This window comes from Fukomys damarensis, unplaced genomic scaffold, assembly GCF_012274545.1.
Source record: "Fukomys damarensis isolate Sample0158 unplaced genomic scaffold, DMR_v1.0_HiC HiC_scaffold_14, whole genome shotgun sequence".
Lineage (NCBI taxonomy): Eukaryota > Metazoa > Chordata > Mammalia > Rodentia > Bathyergidae > Fukomys > Fukomys damarensis.
In genome coordinates, this window is record NW_022900926.1 from 53,829,118 (window position 1) to 53,852,299 (window position 23,182).

At 35.0% G+C, this 23,182-nt stretch overlaps 1 protein-coding gene across 1 annotated transcript in view; it reads right to left on the bottom strand.

The window, feature by feature from the left end:
* Rngtt (RNA guanylyltransferase and 5'-phosphatase) overlaps positions 1 to 23,182 on the bottom strand; it is a 265,607-nt gene that overhangs the window by 132,423 nt on the left and 110,002 nt on the right. The window contains exon 12 of the mRNA XM_010633261.3: positions 8,659 to 8,727. Coding sequence (XP_010631563.1) covers positions 8,659 to 8,727 — 69 coding nt within the window. The remainder of the gene's footprint in view (positions 1 to 8,658; positions 8,728 to 23,182) is intronic.

Here is a 23,182-nt window from a genome sequence, read left to right on the forward strand (position 1 = left end):
GAGGAGAGGGGAGGAGAGGGGAGGGGAGGGAGGGGAGGGGAAAGGGTTAAGGGGAAAGGGAAGGAAAGGAAAAGAAATCCCAGAACACACCATGAACAGCTAGCCATTTTCTAAAAAGATCACCATACGACAACAGAAGCGATATCCTTACCTACTGAGTAATACATCTCAAAACAGAAACACAACTAAAATGAGAGAAAAGGGCAACAAGATCCTTAAAAAATACAGAACACCTCAAAAAGTGATGCCACAGATATTAAACTAGAAGAAACACCAAAGAATTTAAAAAACTGATAATTAAAATGATCAATGACATTAAAAGACACAAGCAGCTGAATCAATCAATAATTAACCAATGACCTCAGAGAAGACGCAAATACACAACTGAATAAATTAAGGAAGACAAGGTAGGACATGAAAGACCATTCTAGCAAAGAAACACATTTTAAAAAATTTATTAAAACCAAAGCAGTAGGGAACAGAGCTGTTAGGAAACAAATCAAAGTGCAGACTGGAGGGAAGGGCAGAGAAGTAAGTTAGTGGGGGGCTTCAAACACCACAGGAGGAGCCCTTCAGTCTTGGCTGGGGGAGCCCTTCACCCAGGAAACAGATGTTTTAAAAATGAACCAACCTAAAAACCTCATTAAGTCAAATAAAATACTTGAAATAAAATACAATTGAAAGTTTCAACAGTAAGCAAAATGAGTCAGAAAAAAGGGTACCAGGACTTTAAAATAAGGTCGGGATACTAGACCATCTAGTCAGTAATAATGAAAAAATAAATAATCAAAAGATTAAGAGCTCCTAGATGACTCTAAAAGATAAAATTAAGAATCATCAGACTCAACTATAGTGTAGAAGTAGATGCTAAAGGCATAAAAAAGTTATTCAAAATTTTGGCAGAAAATTTCCCCAAAGTGGGGAATACTAAGGCAAAGGTAGCATTCACAACCCCAAAGAGACATAAACCTCTGCATAACACAGCATAGTCAAATTGCCAGAAATTCAAGAAAAAAAATGTCAAAACCTGTTAGAAGTGCCAAACCAGGGATGGTGGTGCATGCCTGTAATCCCAGTACTTGGGAAGCTGAGAAAGGAGGATCACTGTGTTTGAGACCAGCCCGGGCTTCATTCTTGACTATAATCCCAGTATTCAGAAAGCTGAGGCAGGAGGATAGCTGTGAGTTCGAGAACACCCTGTGCTACATAGTGAGCTCCAGTTCAGTTCAATTAAATGGTGAGACCGTGTCTCAAAAAAAAAAAAAAAAAGTGCCAAAAGTAAACCTATCTATCAGAATACAAGCAAATTTCTCAACACAAACTTTAAAGTCCAGGAGAGGTAGGAATGAAGTTTTGCAAGCCCTGAAGACAAAAAAAAAAAAAAAAAGCCAACCCAGATTATTATATCCTACAGGGCTAGCCTTCAAAATCAGAGGATAAATAAAGACCTTACATGAAAAGAACAAACTTAGAGTAGCTATTCTGGTATCTAACAAGATTGACTTCCAAACAATAGTGATTAGACCACTACATATTGATAAAGTGAGTAATTTGACAATAAGAGATAAGAGTTGTAAATATATATTCAGTGAATGTCAGCATGCTCATTTTCATAAAACAAACACTACTTGACATAAAACAACAAATACAATTTTGGTGGGGGGGGTTTCAATATCTCACTATCACAAATACATAGGTCAAGCAACTCCCCCAAAAAAAATCAACAAAGAAACATCAGAGTAAAACTACCCTATAGATCAAAGGAATCTAAACAGTATGCACAGAGTGTTTCATCCAACAGCAGCAGAATATACATTCTTTTCAGCCCCTCACGGAATTCTTCAAAATAGACCATATTTTAGGCAATAAAATATGTATCAATAAATGTGAAAGAAATAATCTCATAAATCTTATCAGATTACAGTGGAATGAAACTTGAAATCAATACCAAAAGAAATCACAAACACATAGAGATTGAATAATATACTCCTGACTATCAATGGGTCTCAATACATCAAGTGAGAAATCAAAGAATTCTGGGAATTAAATACTAATGGAAACATCAGAATCTATGAGATACAAAGTAGTTCTAAGAAGGAAATGTATAGCTATATAAATGTTTACAATAGAAACATGCAACAATCCCAAATAAATAAGGATGTGTCTTAAGGTCCTAGAAAAATAAGAACAAACAACAGCTCATAAACAGCAGAAGGAAACAAATAATAAAAATCAAAGAAGAAATTTTTGAAATTGAGATAAAAAACCCCAAATGATCAATAAATCAGGAAGATGGTTTTTTGCAAACATAAACAAGATTAATAAACCCTTAGCCAAACTTACCAAAAGAAAGAGAAGGGCCAAATTAATTAGACAAAAAATGAAATTATAACAAACATTGCTGAAATCCAAATTATAAGGAAGTATTTCAAAAGCTTATATGCTAGTAAATTAGAAAATCAAGAAAAAATGGATAAATTCCTAAATATATGGATAAATTCCTAAATATATATTCCTAAATTAACCTAGAAGATAAAAAATCTAAACAGATCAATAACAAATAAGATTGATGCAACAATTAAAACTCTATAAACTAAGAAAAGTCCAGGACCTGATGGATTTACTGCTGAATTTAAGCAAACCTATATAGAATCACTAACACTAATGTTTGTCAAAGTTTTCCGTGAAATACAAAAGGTATGAGCACTCTCAAATTCATTCTATGAAGTCAACATTACGCAAATACTTAAACCAAATAAGGACTTAAAAAAGAAAACTACAAACCAATATCCTTCATGATGCAAAAATCCACAATAATATCCTTGCAACAGAATTCATATTAAAAGGATCATATGCCATGACCCAGTTGGTCTCATTCCAGAAATGCAAGAATAGTTGAACATACATAAATTAATAAATGCAATATACCAAAAGAACAGAATAAAGGATTAAAATGATATGATCATCTCACAGATGGAGAAAGAGCCTTCAACAAAATCCAACGTTCCTTCATAATAAAAACACAAATACAGGTACAGAAGGACTTTATCTCAAAGTGATACAAGCTATATGTGATAAACCCACTGCCAACATTAAAATGAATGGAGGAAAATGAAAAGAATTCCCTCTACAATCAGAAATGAGACATGGGTGCCCAGTCTTACTGCTCCTGCTCAATACAGTACTTCAAATTTAGTCAGAGCAATCAGGTAAGAGAAAGAAATAAAAGACTATGAATAGGAAAAGAAGTCAATTTATCTCTATCTGCAGGTAACATGATTCTTTACATACAACTAAAAAAACTCCACCAGAAGACTTTACATTTGAAAAACAAATCCATCAAAGTGGCACAATACAAAATCAACAGACAAAAATCAATAGTGCTCCTGTACACTAATAATGAATCCACAAAGAAACAAAGAGAAGTCAGTTCCATTAATAATACTTTCAAAAAAATTAAATACCTAGGAATCAACCTAACCAAAAAGATGAAAGAGCTCTATAATGAAAATTACAGAATACATTTGAAAAAGTAATTGAAGAAGGGCTGTGGATTTAGCTCAGTGGTTCTGCTGCCTGTCTTGCAAGCACAAGGTCCTGAGTTTGGTCGCCGGTACCAAAGGGGGAAAAAAAAAAGTAATTGAAGAAAACATTAGTAAAAGGAAAGATTTCCCTTATTAGGGGATCAGAAGAACTGATATTGTGAAAATGGCCAAATTACCAAAAGCAATTTATAAATTCAATGCCATCTCTATTAATTTCAACATCATACTTCAAAGAACAAGAAAAAAGCAATCCTGCGATTCATATGGAATTTAATAGGCACCCAAATGACCAAATCATTTCTGAGCAAAAACAGTGATGTGAGAGACATCAAAATACCAGATTTCATACAATGCTACAAAGCCATAGTAACAATAACAACAAAAGGCACTGGCACAGAAAACAGACACAGACCAGGGAGATTAATGGAACAGAACAGAGGACAGAGAAACAAACACACACACATGTAGCCATCTGATTGAGGGGGGTGGGGACTGGGGATCCAACTTGGATCCTCGAGTTTGCAAGGCAGGCAGCAGAACCAATGAGCTAAATCCCTGGCCCTAGCCATCTGATTTTTGGCAAAAGAATCCAAAACATACACTGGGAAAAAGACAGCCTCTTTAACCAATGGTACTGGGAAAACTGAATACCCATATGCAGAAGATTGAAAATAGATCCCTACCACCCAACTTGTACTAAAATCGAAACAAAAGGGATCAAAGACCTAGATATAAAATCAAGAATTGTAAAACTGTTAGAAGATAATATGGGAAAAATTCTTGAAGGCAAAAACTTCTAAGACTCCAAAAGCAGAGAAATTAATACTATGAGCCAACAAGTGGCATTATATCAAATTAAAAGCTGCACAGCAAAGGAAAACAACAGAGTAAAAAGACAATCCACAGAGTGGAAAAATATTTTCACTAGCTTTCCTTTAGCTGAAGTATTAATATCTAGAATATATAAAGAATTCAAAATATTAATCCCCAAATAACTCAATCAAACAGTGGGCAAATGAACTGAATAGACACTTCTTGAAAGAAGTAATATAAATGGCCAATAAGTGTATAAGAAAATGTTCATTATCTTTATTAGCCATTAGAAAAACACAAATCAAAACACTGAAATTTCATGTCACCAGGCAAAATGGCCATGATTAACAATACAAAAGAAAACAAATGCCGGTAAGGATAGAGGCAAAAAGATACTGTTCTCAAAAAATTAAACATAGAATTGGCACTTCATCCAGTTATTACACTCCTGGGTATATTCCTGAAACAATTAGTCAGCATTCTAACAGTGATACATGCATATCTATGTTTATAGCAGCACAACTCACAACAGCTGCATTGTTGAAATAGCCTAGATAGTTGATAAAGAAAATGTGGCATATATACACAACTGAATATTATTTGGCCATAAAGAAGAACAAAATCATGACATTTGCAGGAAAATGGATGGAACTAGGGACTATCAAGTTAACTGAAATAAGCCAGACTTATAAAGTTAAATCCCACATTTTCTCTCATATGAAAAACCTAATTAATTAAAGGAGAGATGACAGGAAACTAAGAGAAAGACTTTTGTAGATGAGGAAAGGGATTAGAGGCGAAAAGAAGTTAATGGGAAAAAGATCAAGATATGTTAAATGTATCATCAATTTACCTAAATGAAACTCACTGTTCTCAAATAAACAAAACAAAGCACTTCTCATATATCCTACAGGACAGAAAGCAAGGAAGGGCTGACTATGCAGAGAGTCCAAGATCTTGCTGAAATTCAAATTATTTATCTTTTCAATCACAGTGTTGTATCTCTTTTGGACTGGTAGCCTCAACATGAGATCTAGCACCAGAGAACCTGAGAAACACCATGTCAGGAAAATGGGAGGTAAAGGGTGGTTACCAGGACCTAGACTGTCATGGGTAAGATTTAATTCTCACTAAGCTGGTCTAAAAAAAATCGATGAGAATAATTTTGTGATATGTATGAATAAGTACCACTGTTCCCTAAAGACCTGTGAATTTAAGTGTTCATGCCTAAAGTGATATGGAAGAAACCTAGCAACTATCTTTCTACCCCCTTTATATCTGATAATACTACTGTGAGACCAACAGAAGTGACTTAGAAATACATCTTCAACTGGCTGGGAATGGTAATATATACCTGTAGACCCAGTACTCTGGGAGGCTGAGGCAGGAGAACCCCAAATTTGAGCCCAGCCTTAAACTTAGCAACACTCTGTCACACAATAAAAAATGGGCTAGGAATCTACGACTATAATTCGGTATGAAGGCCCTCCTCTATTTAACCCCTAGTACCACAAGGGGTGAGGAGGCACACTCTTCAATATCAACAAATAGTGGTGAAAGCAGCAGATACACACAAAATAACCTCACCAGAGTTTTCCCTTTTTAGAATCACGACCCCTTGAATGGAGTAAGTTTAAAATCTCAAGGTATAAGCAGGAGCCAGAAGACAGACCAAAAAAAAAAGCCTAGGATTATGCCTGTTGCAACTGATGATGCTTTAAATCCACCCAGGAAGGAAAAACACAGGGACAGCCAGGGAATGAGAGAGGATTGGACATAGGTATAAGATTGAACCAACCCTCCGTCTGGGTCCTGCTCTGTATGTACGGCAGCTAACGTGTGTGACTCATGGCACTGTCCTTGGTCCCAGAGAGGGACAAGGACAGCCAGAACCCTCATTTTCTACTCTGATGACCCTAGAGGCCCAGGTAAACCTGCAATGCCCTACTCGTGGATATTGCCATCTCCTCCAGGGACCACTGGGTAATCTCAGATGTCATGGAATAAAGCCAGTCCCACCAGAACTGTCTAACAGACAAAATCACCCAAAATGACAAAGCTACTCCAGTGAGCCTCTGGAAGACTTGAAATTTCTCTTCAGAAAGCAAGATTCCAGTGCCACTACAAGAAGCATGGAAATCTGACCTGCTCCTCATATTTGTACTAACAGTGAAGCTCAATGGTCCTTAACTCTTTCCTTATTGGTTTCTGACAGGTATTTTCCTTTTTTCAACCCAGGCAGTGAGCTACAGCACCCCAAGGTAGTTGGAGAGCACATAATCCCCAGTAGATAGGGTCTACAGCCCCTTCCAGCTCAAAGAAGATATAGAAGCCAGAGACCTCCAATTCTTCTGTACCCCATAAAGAATTATGAGGATCTATTTCTCTCATGGGGAAATAAAATAGATTAGGGCATGGCAAAGCTGGCTAGGCAAATAGGCATAACCTATTAATTCCAATATCTTGGAACACATGAACAGAACAGTTCCCAAAACCCTGCACATGAACTTCTCACAAGAAATTGAGCAAATTTTCAATAGGATGGCCTTGATCTGACGACAACCTGAGGCATGGGATCCCAGCACTGGACCTCTCAGGACCTGTAGGTAGAAGTTCTTGTGGGTTTCTTGAGATTTGGACAACATAAAAGGATACAGACACCGGAGAAGAACTGGTAATAAAATGTAATGATGATAATGGAAATTCTATTTTTCTTTTGAAGGATTTTTAAAACATACACATTAAAGACTTAATACTGTCATTTCGATACTATCAAACCTGAGCTTGTAATAAAATTTGATAGCTAAAAAAAAAAAAAGGGGCACAGACACCAAGTAGAGACATCCTACATCCTCCAGGGTATACTTTCATCTTGCATTAAGCTAGCTCTGCAGAGCCAGTTTCTCCCTCACTCTTCATTTTACTTTTTTCAAATAAACGTTGCCACTGCTAAACAACACAGAGCCATATCAGAGCCATAAAATTGTAGAAGGTAATAAGCAGATTAAGGAGCACTAAAAGTAACTGCTGTGGTTTGTAGCTGAAACAAAGGCCCCATAAGTATAAGGTCTAATTTGTATAATACCAGGCTTCCAAGATCACTTATGTCAAGAAAGCAGAAAACATTAAGTATAAGAATTGGGGATAGATGGGGAGGGGAGGAGGGGGTGAAGGGAGGGCAGAGGTTAGGGGAAAAAATGAGAATCAAGACTTGTCACGTAGAGGTACAAGATCCTAACAATGAATGTAACTGTACTGTATCCCTAAAATGTACCAATAAACTCAATTAAAGCTGTGAGGGGGGGTGAAGGGAGGGCAGAGGTTAGGGGAAAAAATGAGAATCAAGACTTGTCACGTAGAGGTACAAGATCCTAACAATGAATGTAACTGTACTGTATCCCTAAAATGTACCAATAAACTCAATTAAAGCTGAAAAAAAAAAAAAAGAATTGGGAAAACTGAGAAAAAAGATTAATAGAATTTCTAGGATAAGATAGTGAACAATTCCAAGAAGAAAAATCAGTGCAGCAGGACTAGAAAGGGGGCTTCAGAAGGTTAAGTGGAAATATTTGACTGCACTGGAAAAAAAATTACAGTATTTTAGTAAAGAAATATTAATAATCTTAGCAAATGAAAACATAAGGCAATGTTAAAGTGAAAAATAGCTCTTTACAAAAGGAAAACGCTATAATACTTGACTGCAGCACTACAAACAATATTTATGTCATGATAAAAATATAAATACCAAGGGTCAGGGATTTAGCTCAGTGGTGCTGCCACCTGCCTCTTAAGAGCAAGGTCCAAAGTTCAATGCCCGGTACCAAACACACGCACACACACACACACACACACACTGAATATTTGTTTGATCAACTATGCTGTAACTATAATGAAATGATAGCATGAGAAAGGCACTAAAAGATGTTCATAGAATTAAGTGGGCTCAATTCTATTCTTCAACAATAAAAACTAAGATGAGGTAGAAAGGAGAAAACTAAGGAAAATCAGCACAGATTTTATAGAACAATGAAAGTAAAACCAAAACAAAATTAATTTTTTAAAAATCTAAAACAAAAAACTGTTACCATAAAAGTGGCACTGTAGGTTGTTGCTCAGCTTTTCTGTATAAGTTTAAAATGACTTAAAATGATGGGAATACATTATATATCATTTGCAACTTATATAATCACTTCCTACACTAAAAAAATTGCTTTCATTACTCTGAAAATACAAAAGGGATGTAACAAATAAAATGTCATGTATACATCTATCTGTATTGAAGGTGGGAAGCTAAACTTACTCCAATAGGCTGAAAAATAAGTCCATCCATTTCGTGGCTGACTTCTTTGGCAAAATTTCCTTCAAGTAACTGTAAAAAAAAAAATTAAACGTATCATTTAGCAATACAAACATTACTTAAAAACTCTTTTAATTTCTTGGCAAGCTTTATGAAAACTTAATATATAAGCTGTAACAACTAAAATAACAAAACGGGAGAGGCAGGCCGAAGATACCACCTCAAGATCATCATCACTCAACATAAATGTGAATCAAAACATCACACCGTGCCTCATAAATATGTACTATTATGTGGCAATCACAAAAATAAAGTGAAATGATAATGGATAAAGTACTGAAAACCTTTTTAAATGTATTGCTTAGTCAGAACAAAATAAAGGAAGATGTAGAGACCTCCCCGCAAACGCTGAAAGTATAAATTCTGAAAATAGAATAAAAAATAAAAATACACAGCCCATAAACTTGCTTGGGGACAAGAATTTGAAACCACGAAGTAGCTTACACATGGGAATTAATGTGTAAAAACATTGTGTTTTCTAAAAAACATCAGAAAATTTTAATCTTTCTGGTTTGCCTTTTTTGCCTTTTCTATTTTTTCAAGCAGAAAATTTCATTACAAAGGATATATAGTACAAAATAAAACTCACAGTTTTTCAATATATCTACTAAACAGTGGAGTTACAAACTCTATATTATCTGATTAATTCCCCACAGTGCTTAAAAGATGGAAATAAAGTGGTTGTAAATGGGGAGGGGAGGAAGGTGTGAAGGGAGGGCAGGGACAAAGGGAAAAAATGAGAACTAAGACCTGTCATGTAAAGGTACAAGATCCCAATAATGAATGTAACTGTACTGTATACCTAAAATGTACCAAGAAACTCAATTAAAAAGAAAAAAAAAACCTTACCTTTTATAGATTTTTATTATTTTGAAGAACTTAACATATGTATCACTGATGGAAGCCCCAACAATAACTTCTGCACATCACGGAAGAAAACACAATGGGCTTCCACAGTGCCAGTTACCAGCATATTACCTAGAATCTGGCCACATATTACCTAGAATATGGCCACATATTACCTAGAATCTGGCCAACTAATAGGAAATCCAGGATAGTTTGGGGATTCAAACAGGTCTCCAAAATGTGGCTATGCTATGTGTTATACCCTACATCCCTTTCATCACAGTTGTACACTCTTGAAAGTACTGTATTTATAGAAAGATTTGCTTCCCAAAAGCATCATCCAAAACTTCTAAGTATATTTTACATGCAACAAAATCCGTCATTGTCCTCCAAAACTGACTTCATCTACTCTATCATGTCCTTCCCCAAGATCTGTAATTTCTCTGAAAAATGAGAGCAGTTCAAATTGGAGTTTAAACATGTTCATTTCCTTTAAAATGTAACAGTCCTCTATCACATTCAGAGACAAATTAGACCAGTGATAGCCATAGTCTGGAGGGTAGCGGAAGGAGATGGAGGAATTAATGTTTAAAGAGTTTCTGTTTTGGAAAAAAAACGTTCTAAAAACCAATGATGGTGATGGTGGCTGTACACTAACATGAATGTACATAATGCCAAACTGTATGTGTAAACATAGTTAAAACGGTAAAATTTATGTTTTATACACAAGATATGATCAAAAAATAAAGTTAGTGTTTAAATTTTTATTATGGTAAAAAAAAAATGTTGCCACTGACCTCTTCAAAATACTACCCACTTGTTTCAAACACACTTCATCAGTTGCATTGTGGAATACCTCAATGTCCTGAAACAATTCAAAACATTCACCTTTCATGGTCATTTTGACTCTGGGAGAGAGCCAGAAGTCACCCAGTGCCAGATCCAGTGAATACAGAAGATGAGGACACATCAAAATATTTACAAGTTTGCCTCTCTGCTGAATGGCCCTCAGTTAAATGCACACACCAAATTTTTTATCACATCTTGAAAAGACATTCATGAAAGAGGACTTTTGTAACTGCTTCAAAAAGTGGCAAGAATGAGGAGATAAGTGTGTTTGAAGTGGGAGAAATTTTCTGAGGCGGATTATTGGCAATGCATCTTTTACTTTTTAAAAAAGATTTAAGTATTCACTGTACAGTCTGATCACCCACAGTATGTAAACACACACACACACACACACACACACACACATACACAGTTGGCAAGCCACTAGATAACATGATCTTACCTGCTACAGATATAAAAATAACTTCATTATTTTACTGTAATATTTCTAATACTTATTTTCTTTGTCTAATACTTGTTTGCATTCTTTTTATTTATTTTTATTATTATGTGTTTGTAGTACAAAATGTTTACATTTCATGTGTGGAGTTGATACATGTACATAACACATCTTAATTCCTTCTCCCGTCCCTCTCTCCATCTCCCTTCTCCTCCCTCCATCTCTTGATTCTCTTCTCACTTGAAATTTATTCTACTTCCTATTATCTAGCTTTTATTTTATGAATGAGATCATTTAAAGGGCTATGAGGAAACTTCTTAGGTCACACAAGAGTCCTTCTGCAGCAGTACTCCAGACTCAAGACAATTTTTCTTTCTCTTCTTTCCTCTCCTTTTTCAGTACTGGGGGCTGAACCAAAATGCCAAAGTGTCCAGCCTTTTTTTTGTGTGTGTCATATATAAGCACTTATAGTATTTTCTATTATGTACTACAGATCTGGCATGAGGTTGGTAATTAACATTATGATTCAAATCACATGACTTCTCATGAGATGTGTATCCCTGAGTTCTGTACTATTACTTCAATTTGACAAAAAAGGAAACTGAGAAAATCAAGACAATAAACATTGCTTCAAATCAGAAAGTTAAAAAAAAAAAAGCACTCAGATTTCATTAAGACTTCAACTAATAAAATAAGCAAATAACCAGACTTCTCTGACTCTCTGAAACAAATGCCCTAATGATTCTGAAACTTCCTAAACACGGTCCTTCAATAGCCATATAAAATTTATAGTTAAGTACTTTAAATGTGCTGTAGAATATAATATCAATAAAGTAAATACAAAAGGAGGTAAAAATTTTGTAGAAAGAACAAAACTTATTAAAAAAAATTAACATTATAGAACTTACTGTTAATTTATTCATGTTTGAAACCATATATGTAAAGTAATATGTAAAACAATGTTAAATGAGTAACACTACTGTCTATTCACAATTCTTAAAATTTACCCAAACTTGTTTATGAATACTTTTTACACAAAAGTGTACATTACAGCCAACATTTTAAGATACTTTACACTTTTCCATTATTTTCTGAGTTACAGTGTACTTCAAATTATGTATAAAACTGTCACTGCAAATGCTATCCAAGCTATAAGAGCCAATCGAAAAATGTTATAAAGGCACCCCTAACTTTTGTCCCACAGGTTTATACTAATAATTTTGGAGGTGTTCTGCTCCTTAAGTTAACTTTAAAAGGCTAGTTTTAAGGGGAAGTTCTAATTTCACTTAAAATGTTAAAATGGCAAGAGAATATCACTTCCACCCTGAAAATAAAAAAATTATGAAGTCACAATTTTCGCTAAAGCCATCACAAAGTTTATGTCTGCAGGCAATTAGATAAACTAAATCCTACCCATTCCAAAGGAAGATGAGACACATGAACTGATAAGTCTCATTTGGGAGAACAAAAGAAGTGTCAGGCATAAAAGTGAATACAAAGAAAACAACTGAAAGTTTGATCAATTCTTAAAAATAAATTATTTAGTACAGGCAACTGCCTGGAAACTACCAAACACAGCTTTCCACTTACTTGCTACCTAGGCTTCTGCCAAGATTCATATCAAAATCTGAGAGCAGAGCAGGAAATATAAGAAAGCACCACCTTGCTTAAGTATAGCTATGAAAACCCTCCTGTTTGCCATGCCCTTCCTGACATGAGGCAAAAGCTATCTGAGAATAAAGCCATTTGCAGCTACATAAAGGGCTGAAGACAGCCTTGGGTTAAGAATAGTAAATGGGTAAAAAGCAGAAAAACTTCAAGCCAAAGCTTTCTGAGAGAGAGAGAGCATGAGAGAGCAAGAGCAAGTGAGACGGCCCACTGAGTAATATGTGTGCCAGACCAGTGCCATGGTTCTGCCTGATATTGACACTGGAGGGGAACTAAGAGAGCCCGCAGCCACAAGTCTGGTACCAAGTAACAAGAAATAGCACTTTACATATAGAGAACACGAGAAGCATAAAAACAGAACACACTGTGATACAGGGAAACAGAGCTTACTGAAAGCTAAAAGTGAAGCTGGAAGACAGGAAAACCATTTTATATTCCAAGCCTCACAATAGGCAGAACAGCAGCAGCCAATTGCTCAGGAAGTTTGAAGTCTTTGGAACATCAAAGATAAAACTACACAGCAACCTAAACTCACCTCAAAATACAAAACATAATGAGTCAACCACTACTCTCTATCCACCCCCACTACAAATAAAGCCTCTTAAAACAAACTGAAAAAGTATGTCTTTTACTGAGCATAGATATTTACACTGGGCTGGGATGTATCTCAGTGGTAGACTGTTTAGTGTTCATGAGCCCTTGGGTGAAAATTAACAAACAAACAAAACCCAAAAGATATTAACTTCAGTCTGTATTGTTCATGAAGAAAAAAATGAATGGCTGACATTCAATTAAAACATTATCTCTCAAGTGGGGATAGTGTTGTGCATCATGTAGTCCCAGCTGAAGGGAGCTAGAAAGGCTGCTCCCTTCCCAAGAAAGCTTGGAAGGCTGAAGGAGGAGGATCAACTGAGCCTCCATCCAAAAAGAGATTTTAAAAACTCCCATATTCATACACAAAGCAAGAACAAACAATCTACATTCAAAGGCAGTCAATATTTCAAAAACTACTGCTGGGCGCAGTAGCACATGCCTGTAATCCCAACACTCAGGAGGCTGAGGTAGGAGGATTTGAGAATTTGAGGCCAGCCTGGGCTACATAGTTCAAGGTCAGCCTGAACTGCATACCAAGACCCTGTCTCAAAAACAAGGAAAAAAAAAATACAGAGGACCTACATTTTGCAATTATCAAACACTTAAAAATAACCTTAGAAATCAAAAAGTTCTAGAGGAAAAAGTGGAAAGTGTGTATAAACAAATAGGAAATTTCCAGAGACAGAATCTATAAAAATGGGATAAATGAAAATGAAAAGAAATAAAAAAGCAATACCACCATACAAGAATCACTGAAATGTGTACCATTTTTCCAACTCAATACAAAAAGGAAAAAAACTGAGCATCAAAGAGATAAGAAATTGAAACAAAGTATGTAATCATTATACAATTGGCATGCAACAAAAGAAAGATGAGAGTGCAGAAGAAATAATCAGGAGAAACAATGACTTGAATTATCATAAAATTAATAAGGTGCATGCACACACACACACACATACACACAAAACCAATGGACTCTAAAAGAATATGAACAAGGAATTAAGGGAAAACTACACATAGGAAAATCATAATCAAACCACAGGAGGAATGGGGAAAAATTACATGCAGAGGAACAAAAATTAGATTGACAGAAGACTCTTTATCAGAAGCTATGAAGGCCACAGATAATGAAACATCAACTTTAATGTACTAATAGAAATAATGTTAAAACAAATGAAACATCATTCAAAAAAAAATGGCACAATTAAGTTTCGCAGATAGACAAAATACGATTAAACGATTTTTTGGGTTTTTTTCCTGAGACAGGGTCTCTCTACGTAGTTCATGCTAGCCTTGAACTCACTATGTAGTCCAGGCTGGCCTCGAACTCACAGCAATCCTTCTGCCTCAGGGTCCCAAGTGCTACATTTGCAGGGATATGCTACCATGCCCAGCTTAAAATGGATTTCTAACAGATGAAAAACAGAGTTTTGTTTTGTTTTTTAATTTCACAGACACAAGGAACATGATACAAGAAAAAAAATCTGTATCTAAACCAAAAAATATAAAAAAGGACATAAGAAATGGTTAAAAACTTGAATAAAACTACACTTCTGTGGGCTATCACTTCTGCTTATACTCAAGGCCCAGGAGATATCAGTGCACCTGAGTACACAAGGACGTGACTTTGCTCTCAGGGACATGCACATAATGGGCCACAGTTATCTAAGAATGACAACATATTCAACCACAAATGCATAGAAAAACAAGGTCATACAGCAAGTGTTTTATTTCTCCATGTCCTGGTAAGCTGATACGGCACTCTAACTGTTGTGAACTAAAGAACACTTACTTTTTAGTAGCTGTTTTGCTAAAGGAGTAAAGACACTCAGCTCTGGAGCTTTGGAGCTCTGGAGCTGCAGCTCCAACTCTCATGCTCTGATGCTGCCCTGATGCTGATGACTGGCTCCAAATGTGTCGGCCTTTATTGGGTAATTAATTAATTAACTCACTCATGGAACAAAGGACTATATGACTAATATGCAAAGCAAAGCTCTCCAGGTGCCTCCTGGGGAGCCTCAGTCTCAACTGACAAACTATTTCTTTAAAAGATAATTGATAAATTAAAGCCAAAGTACTAAAAATATATTATGGTGTTGATTAATGCAGAAGCAAATGAAGAAATGGAATGATACTGATGTACGGTTCTCACCCCAATTCTAAAATGGTATACACATACTATCATTTAAAGATAAACCGTGAAAAGTTGAAGATGTACTGTACACACATAAGACCTAAAAAGTGAAAATATAATAGAATTAAAACTTTTCTCAATCCAACTGATAGCAAGAAAAAAAGAAAAAGAAAATGAGAATGAGAATATATTTTGGAAACCAAGAAAATAGTACATTTAATCAAAGTCTTAGCAATAATAACATTAAACTTAATGGTATAAATATTACAACCAAGAGGCAGAGATTGTAATATTGGATTTAGAACAAATACTAAAAGTCAACTATATGCTGGGCCAGGGATTTAGCTCAGTGGTGCTGCCACTGCCTTGCATGTGCGAGGTCCTGAGTCCAATCCCCTGTACCAAAAAAAAATCAACTACATGCTGTCAATAGCTCACTTTGAATATAAACATCAACAAGCTCAAAAGCACAAGCATGGAAAAAATATTAAATCCCAATCTTAACAGTCTACATTAATATCAAAGAGGACTCACAAACAAGAAATACTAGGGATAAAAAGGGATACATCCTTGCCTAGCATACACAAGGCCCCATCACAGGAAGGAAAGGAGGAAGGCACACAAAGCATACACACTGAAAACTTATACCAGCCTTTGGTGTATATACACCTAAAAAGAAAGTTATGTACATGAACCAATTCCTGATGATGAATATAATGATTATGTACTGCAAATATGTACTAATACAATTTTTTTAAATTTTAAAACAAAAACATCAAGGGGATGTGGGAAGGGTAGGGAAAAGGAAATAAGGGAAAAGAAAAAATATGAAAACATGGAAACAAAGTCTTTGTAAGTAGGGGAGGGTGGAGGGGGAGAAGGGAGGGCAGGGATATGGGGAAAAAATGAGACCAAGATCTGTCATGTAAAGTTACAAGATCCCAATGATGAACATAACTACACTGTATGCTTAAAAAGTACCAATAAACTCAATTTAAAAAAAAATCAACCTAACCTAACTGGCATTTATAAAATGCTCCATCCAACAATAAGATAAAACATTTTTCTCAAGTGCACACAACACATTTAAAGGTTAAAATTACATAAAGTATATTCTCTGACCACAATGAATTAAATCTTACTTCAGTAAGAGGAAGATTAACAAACTTCTAAATAACCCAGGAATGAAAGAAGAAATCAAAAGGGAAATTGTAAGTACTTTTAAATGAAGAAAAGCGAAAGTTCAACAGATCAGTGTCTTAAGGACATAACTAAATATACTTACAGAAAAATTTGACTACAGTTAGGTGTCCTAACTAAAAACAAAGCTCACAAATCAACATGCACCCTAAGTTAAGGATAACTCTAAAACTTTTAAGAATCATAAGTCTTAAGAGTCACCTGGAACGAGTTAGCATGCTCAATGAAGTTGTCTTCTCCCCCTAAAGCTAAGTGCAACTCCTTGATGAAGAGGACATGGCCCAGCTCACTGCAGATTTTAATGAAATACCTCCACTGGTATTTTTTTTTTAATTATTTTTTTGAAACAGTGTCTTGCAGTGGTTCGGTGGCCTGCCTTGCAAGGGGCAAGGGCCCGAGTTCAATCCCCGGTACCAAAAAAAAAAAAAAAAAAAAACAGGGTCTTGCTATATAGCCCAGGTTGACCTTGAACACACAGAACACCTGCTGCCTCAGCCTCTGGAGTGCTAGGATTATAGGCATGCACTACCATGCCCAGCAATTTTTATTAGAGCATGTTTGCAGTACATAATAATTACATTTATCATGGGTAGTTGATACATGTACGTAACACATCTCAATTCTCCTATCCTTTTAAAGACAGAAGTTGTGGTCAGCAACAGTATATCTGAATCTTAAACTTTAGGAGTAATAGCCAGGAATACAGTGACTAAACCAAAGTAAAGTCATCAAGATGAAGATTTCAAAGAAATGGAAAGGCTAAGATGATAAATAGGTCAAACCAAAAATGAGGAAGCATTTGGTCATCATTCAAGAAGCATGATAAGCAGCCTTTGATAGAAGAGAGTAAGTCAGGCACAAGGCAATGCAGTAGTGCAAACCTGTAATCCCAGCACTCAGAGGCTGAGGCTGAAGAATCATGCCAACTTCACACAGTGACTTCAAGACCAATCTGAACTACAGAAGCAAGAATCCAACTCAAAACTCCTGCCCCCGAAAATACATACTATACATAAACTTTAAAAGTGAGGTACAGTCTCCATGAAAAAAAAAAAAGTAGTTAGTTACCAGGCAGCCTAAAACAGGCTTGGAAGGTCAGGTTTTACTTAATAATTTAAGTATCAAACAGAACTTACCTTGATATTGTCTGTCTCTGATACTATACTTTTAAATTACTTTGTCTTTTTCTGTTTTCTATATTTTAAGTAAAACTTTATTCAGGAAATATTGGTATCCTAATGTAAGAAGTGCTAGATTCGAGAGCTCAATAAAAATAAAATTTCATAGTGTTTTTTAGACTGGTATTTCTGGGCGGGGGATTTGGCTCAGTGGTTCTGCCACCTGCCTCACAAGCACAAGGGCCCAAGTTCAAGCCCCAGTACCACCAAAAAAAAAAAAAAAAGTTTTTTTCTTTTTTTCTTGTCTGCATACCAATATTAGAAATCAAGCAAATGATGCTGAAGATCCAGAGATAATGGAAGCCTAGCCCAATATGCCCAAATAATACCTTTAATTTGACAATAAAAATATTTAAATGACATGATGTAGTCATTTGTCCCTGTCAACCTTTCTTCAAAAACACAGTTCTGTTTAAAGTACAAGATGTTTTTTAAACACTAACAAATAAAAGCATATTAATTTAGAAAATTAATTTACAAAACCCTAGATGAAATTTAAAGTGATATATGTGGTGAATTACCCTGAGATAGGATGCATTTCTTTTCAGAATTGTAATTTTCTTCACCTAGATATAATTAGAAGACAAATGGATGAAAGGCAAAAGAGTAGACATAAGATATCCAAGTTTTTAAATAAAGTACAGCAGTGTTTCATAAGGTTTTTCTTACAAATTTAAATTTACTTACTTATGAACAAAATCTTATCACTTGACTATCATCCAAAATATGCTACAGAAGGCAGGCAATGTCCCAAGGATCAAAGAAAGAAGAAAAAGGGTTACACAAGATGACTGACTCTGAATTGGTACTGTATACATCTATAAATCACAAATTAGAAACCAAACCATTATAAATGCAAAAGCAGAAAAAGATAATGCACGTGGGTTTGAATTTAGCAACACGAGAAATAGAACAGAAACTATAAGGTTACAAAGCAAAGAAATAAACTTTTTAAAAGTAAGGAAAATGATTGCTCAAGGCTACAATGAAAAAAAATGAATACCTAACATTACTGGCAATATAAATTGTCATTATCAACTCATTGTAAGTACAGAAAAATACACCAAGGAGATCTTTAAACAAGAAAAGAATAAACTGTCTCTCCACCTCTAGATTCTAGTCTGCTTCTAAGCAGAGAACTGACACAGATTTAACTGATACCTGAGACTACTGAATACAATAACTATATTTAGTGATCTCTTTTATGTGCTTTCAGTGCTCCCTAAAATCCAAGGTTTAGTTTTAACAAGCCTCCAAAAATGGAAGTCTGTACTCATCTGGATATTAATTCTTATTGTTTTTTCATCCCTAAATCTAATTCTGATTCAGATTAAGATTATTTGATATGTCCATACCTTATATATTCCTATCATTAGCCATTCTACAAAAGTCATCCTACTCACCAGAAAGCCAACATCATCTTCTTTCAAAAAGAGTAATTTGATTAACCCTATTTACCAATGATATCTAAACCACTGTGTCATTAAAAATAGCTAGTCAAAGTAAGAAAAAAATTTTTTTATTAAATGAAAATTCTCTCTCCTAGTTAGTAACTTTCTCACAAACTACCCTGTTACTTTCATTATTGACAATAAGAGTTACACTGTCCTACCTTAGTGTCTTTACTTCTAGGTTAACATTCTTTCTCCACTGAAGCTAGAACTGACTTTCCAAATCAATCTTTTACATGCCACAGCTATTTCTAAAACTCTTTTTACACTCCTCATTATCTACAATTCAAGTTATCTTGGCATTTTAAAGTTCTCTTTATTCCTGGGCAACCTGCCCTGAATGTATCTATAATCTAAACAATATAATGTTCATCTTTTTCAAAATGTTTATATACCTGATACCATTAAGCCTTTATTCGTCTATACTCTGTATCCAGTTTACAAGTGAAAAGGAATATAAGTAAATATTCATTTTATATGTACAAGAGCAAGATCTACTGGTTGAGGAGAACATTAAGCACTTTTGGAAAAAATGGAACACAATAGATATTTATCCATACACACATAATGCAATAAAAATTAAACTGCATAAGCAGCTGGTCTGAACATCACCAAGAGTAAGAAGTAGAAAGATTTTCTTTTTTTTAAATCTCAGAAATATATCCTCTGTTTAAACAAGTATGCACAGAATAATTACATTTACCAAAGAGGTCTGGCCTTTGCCCACAGGTCCCTCTAGGCCCCTCTAATAAGCTGCCTAATAAGAAATATCTTGGCCACTGGAGAGTCTAACAACATAATTTATGATGAGGGCTTTTGGAATATGTTGTATCAATTTGCATCTCCAGAGAACTGGAGACTAAATGTATTAACCTAAACTTAGGCAAGTGGATAAAAACTAGAGGTTTAACCCATATGAAGTATGTGATGGAACACCAGGATAAACTCTGGACACTAAAGGTTTGGGCAGGTTTCTGTAGTTAGCAACACTCTTGAGTAGTCATGCATAATAGCCCAGAATAGATAATTGTGCATAACTCCATGAAAAAACGACAACTAGAAGCTCTCTCCCAAATTTTGCCCCACGTGTTCCTTCCTTGGCTAACTTTAATTTGCATCCTTTCACTGTAATAAAACTAATCCTAAGCAGAGTGCTTCCCAAGTTGTGTGTCATTCTAATGAATTATCAAACTTGAGGAGAGCAGTATCGATCCTAGAATTTGTAGCCAGCAAGACTAAAGTGAGGATGGTCACAGGGACCCCCAATCTTGAGGCTGGTGTATGAAGTGAAGCTGCCTGTGAAGACTACCCACCCACTGGCCTAAACTCATCTGAATAGAGTTATCACTTTCTCTAGTTAACACAGTTTAGGTTGTCACCAATGTCATACCCATCAGTGGGAAAGCTTATGACTGGCCCTGTGGAGCAATACTAACAAATAAGTGGTAGACTGTAGAATGCCACAGTTGCCCTCTTAGTTAATGAATAAAGTGGCCTACTTAGCCACCACAGATGAGACCTTTAGCTTAGTTTTAGCAGACATTCACTATCTCCAGATGAGGATAACACGCTGGGACACCAAATGATATTTAGCTGTAAATTAAACATGTTCTGTACCTGAATAAAGTACTAGGAACATAGAAGTCTTTAAGGAATAAACTTTGTTTTCCAGGATATACAAAAAAAAAAAAATCAAACATTTCCTTATTCTCAGTGTCAATTTTAAGCTAGAACAGAAATAGAAAGCTCAAAATCATATGAAAATAAAACATTAGATTTTCATCAAGATGCTGTATATATTATTTTACCCTCAGGGAAAGCAAGATTATAATACATTATGTACATGGTATAGTGCTTTTATTTCCTATACTTAAGCGTTTATCAACAATTTAATGCAGCAAATTAAATACATGGTCCACTTAAAATTTACACAAACCTGTAACTTAAAGAAAAAATTTACACAAACCTGTAACTTAAGAACACTTGTTTTCACTAACTGTACTGTCATTGGACTTTTACATCCAACTTGAAGTTCTTAAGTCTCTCCATGCATCTATTTGTACTCTCTACTAAACAGTTATGGTTTAGAACTAAGACATTCCCCTAAACTCTTATGCGTATAAAAACTGTTTGGACCCTGAGGGAGCTATATTCATCAGTGGATTCATCTATTGATGAGTTCAGTAGCTAAATATACTATTTAGGAGGTGAGGTCTGGTAGGGCATGGTCACTGAAGTGTGACCCTCAACAGTGTATACTTGTCCCCAGCTCCTCCTTTCTCTCTCTGCTTCCTCTACTCCACTGGTTGAGCACCTTTTCCTCTACCATGTCCCTCACCACACCATTTCTGCCTGGAAGCCAGCCATCATGGACTGAAATCATGAGCCAGCATCCCTTCCTTTAAGTTGTGGTATCCAGTATTTTGTTCCAGCAATTGGAAAGTGACTAAACAGGTCCCGTCCTACTTCAGTCTAGTTAGTCACACTCTTCCTCTCATGGAGTACACATATGTATACAGTATTTGTGTATACAGTGTATCCCCAACCACAGTCCCTAGACAAACACTAGAAGTCTTAAGGATAAACACAAATATAAACAGGGGGTAAAAATAAAAATAGAAAAAGAGATAAGAACATTTCTGAATGAGAAAAAGGAATGGATGAAAACAGTGGAAGAAACTCAGAGCATATGACACAATATGTGACATAAAATACATTTTATACATAAAACTAAGAAATGTATTTTTGGTATCTGAAGAGGTCCCCTTAAACAATATCATCATTCTAGATTTACTGCATTTTGTTCATAAGCATATGAAACTATGGGCCACGTAAGTTTGCATTTGACAATAACATTCAAAAAATCTTTGTGAGGCTGACAAAATCAGTAGTAAAAATCCATCCTATCTAGACAAAACACTAACTTATATCAATGTGTCTGATAGGAGGTTTATATATATTCATATACAAATATATTCTCTAATTTTTAATAAATACAAAACAAAATTAATGAATCATCCTGAATTATATAACATGTCCTCTCCTCAAACTAACCAGCAATTCTAGCCCCATTTCCTTCAGCCAGCATATTACTTCAAGCTAAGCAGTATCCATCCCATCTCACCCTTATACTTCCCTTGCAATCTAATCCTATTTCCACTCACTTTTAAATCATTCTATCTATACAGATACAAGATGACCTAACTTTGAACAATTTAATTTTCTCTATCCATCTTTAATTTCCATGACATACGTATTTAAACAAAGCAAGCTATAATTTTTTTTAATTTTAATGAATTAGGAATATAATCTCAAGTTTCCAGGTTAGTGACAAAAATAATTTCACTTCATTTTGTCCAAGTGGAACCAAATCTATCTAAAGAATAATTTACATTTACTGATAATTCAATTAATTAGCAATGTTGTAACAATTTCTAAAGGTTTGTAATTATGCCAGAAAAAATAAAACAATAAATATCGTTAAAATAATTTTGTACAGTATATACTAAGAATAATCTTAATAAACTAAATTGATCTCTTAAAGTCAATCATTTTCAAAAATTTAATCATTACTTCTTTTCTACACAGAACTATGTTCAGATCTCTAAAACCATTCAGTCAACCATACATATTCTTTCTGATTCATAAAAAATAGAAGGTAGACTTCAGTTAAAATCTTTTTCTCAGGAATAAAATTGTGTCCACATCATAGTTTCAATAAAGATAACATTACTATGCCTTTAATGTAATATAATCTTCAACCTATTTTATTTTAGTTCATAATTCAATAAATATGACTAATTACTGGAAGATTCTAATTCTCACATATACAGTTATTCCAACACCTGTGCAAATTAGAACAAATCATTTTATATCAAGAAGAGTATTAATGTTATTAAGTATAAAGTACTATTCTTAATAAGATTGCAAATGGGTAAGTTCTGAAAGGGATATCTGGAAAGAGCTCCAGTAACTAATAAACATATCTCACATTATCACCTACATTCTCCTTATAATTCAATCTTATTCCAAAAGCCCTAGTAAAGAATCCTAATCTTTCAGCATCATATCCAATCTATCCTTAACCGTAATTTTTCAAAGCCATCTA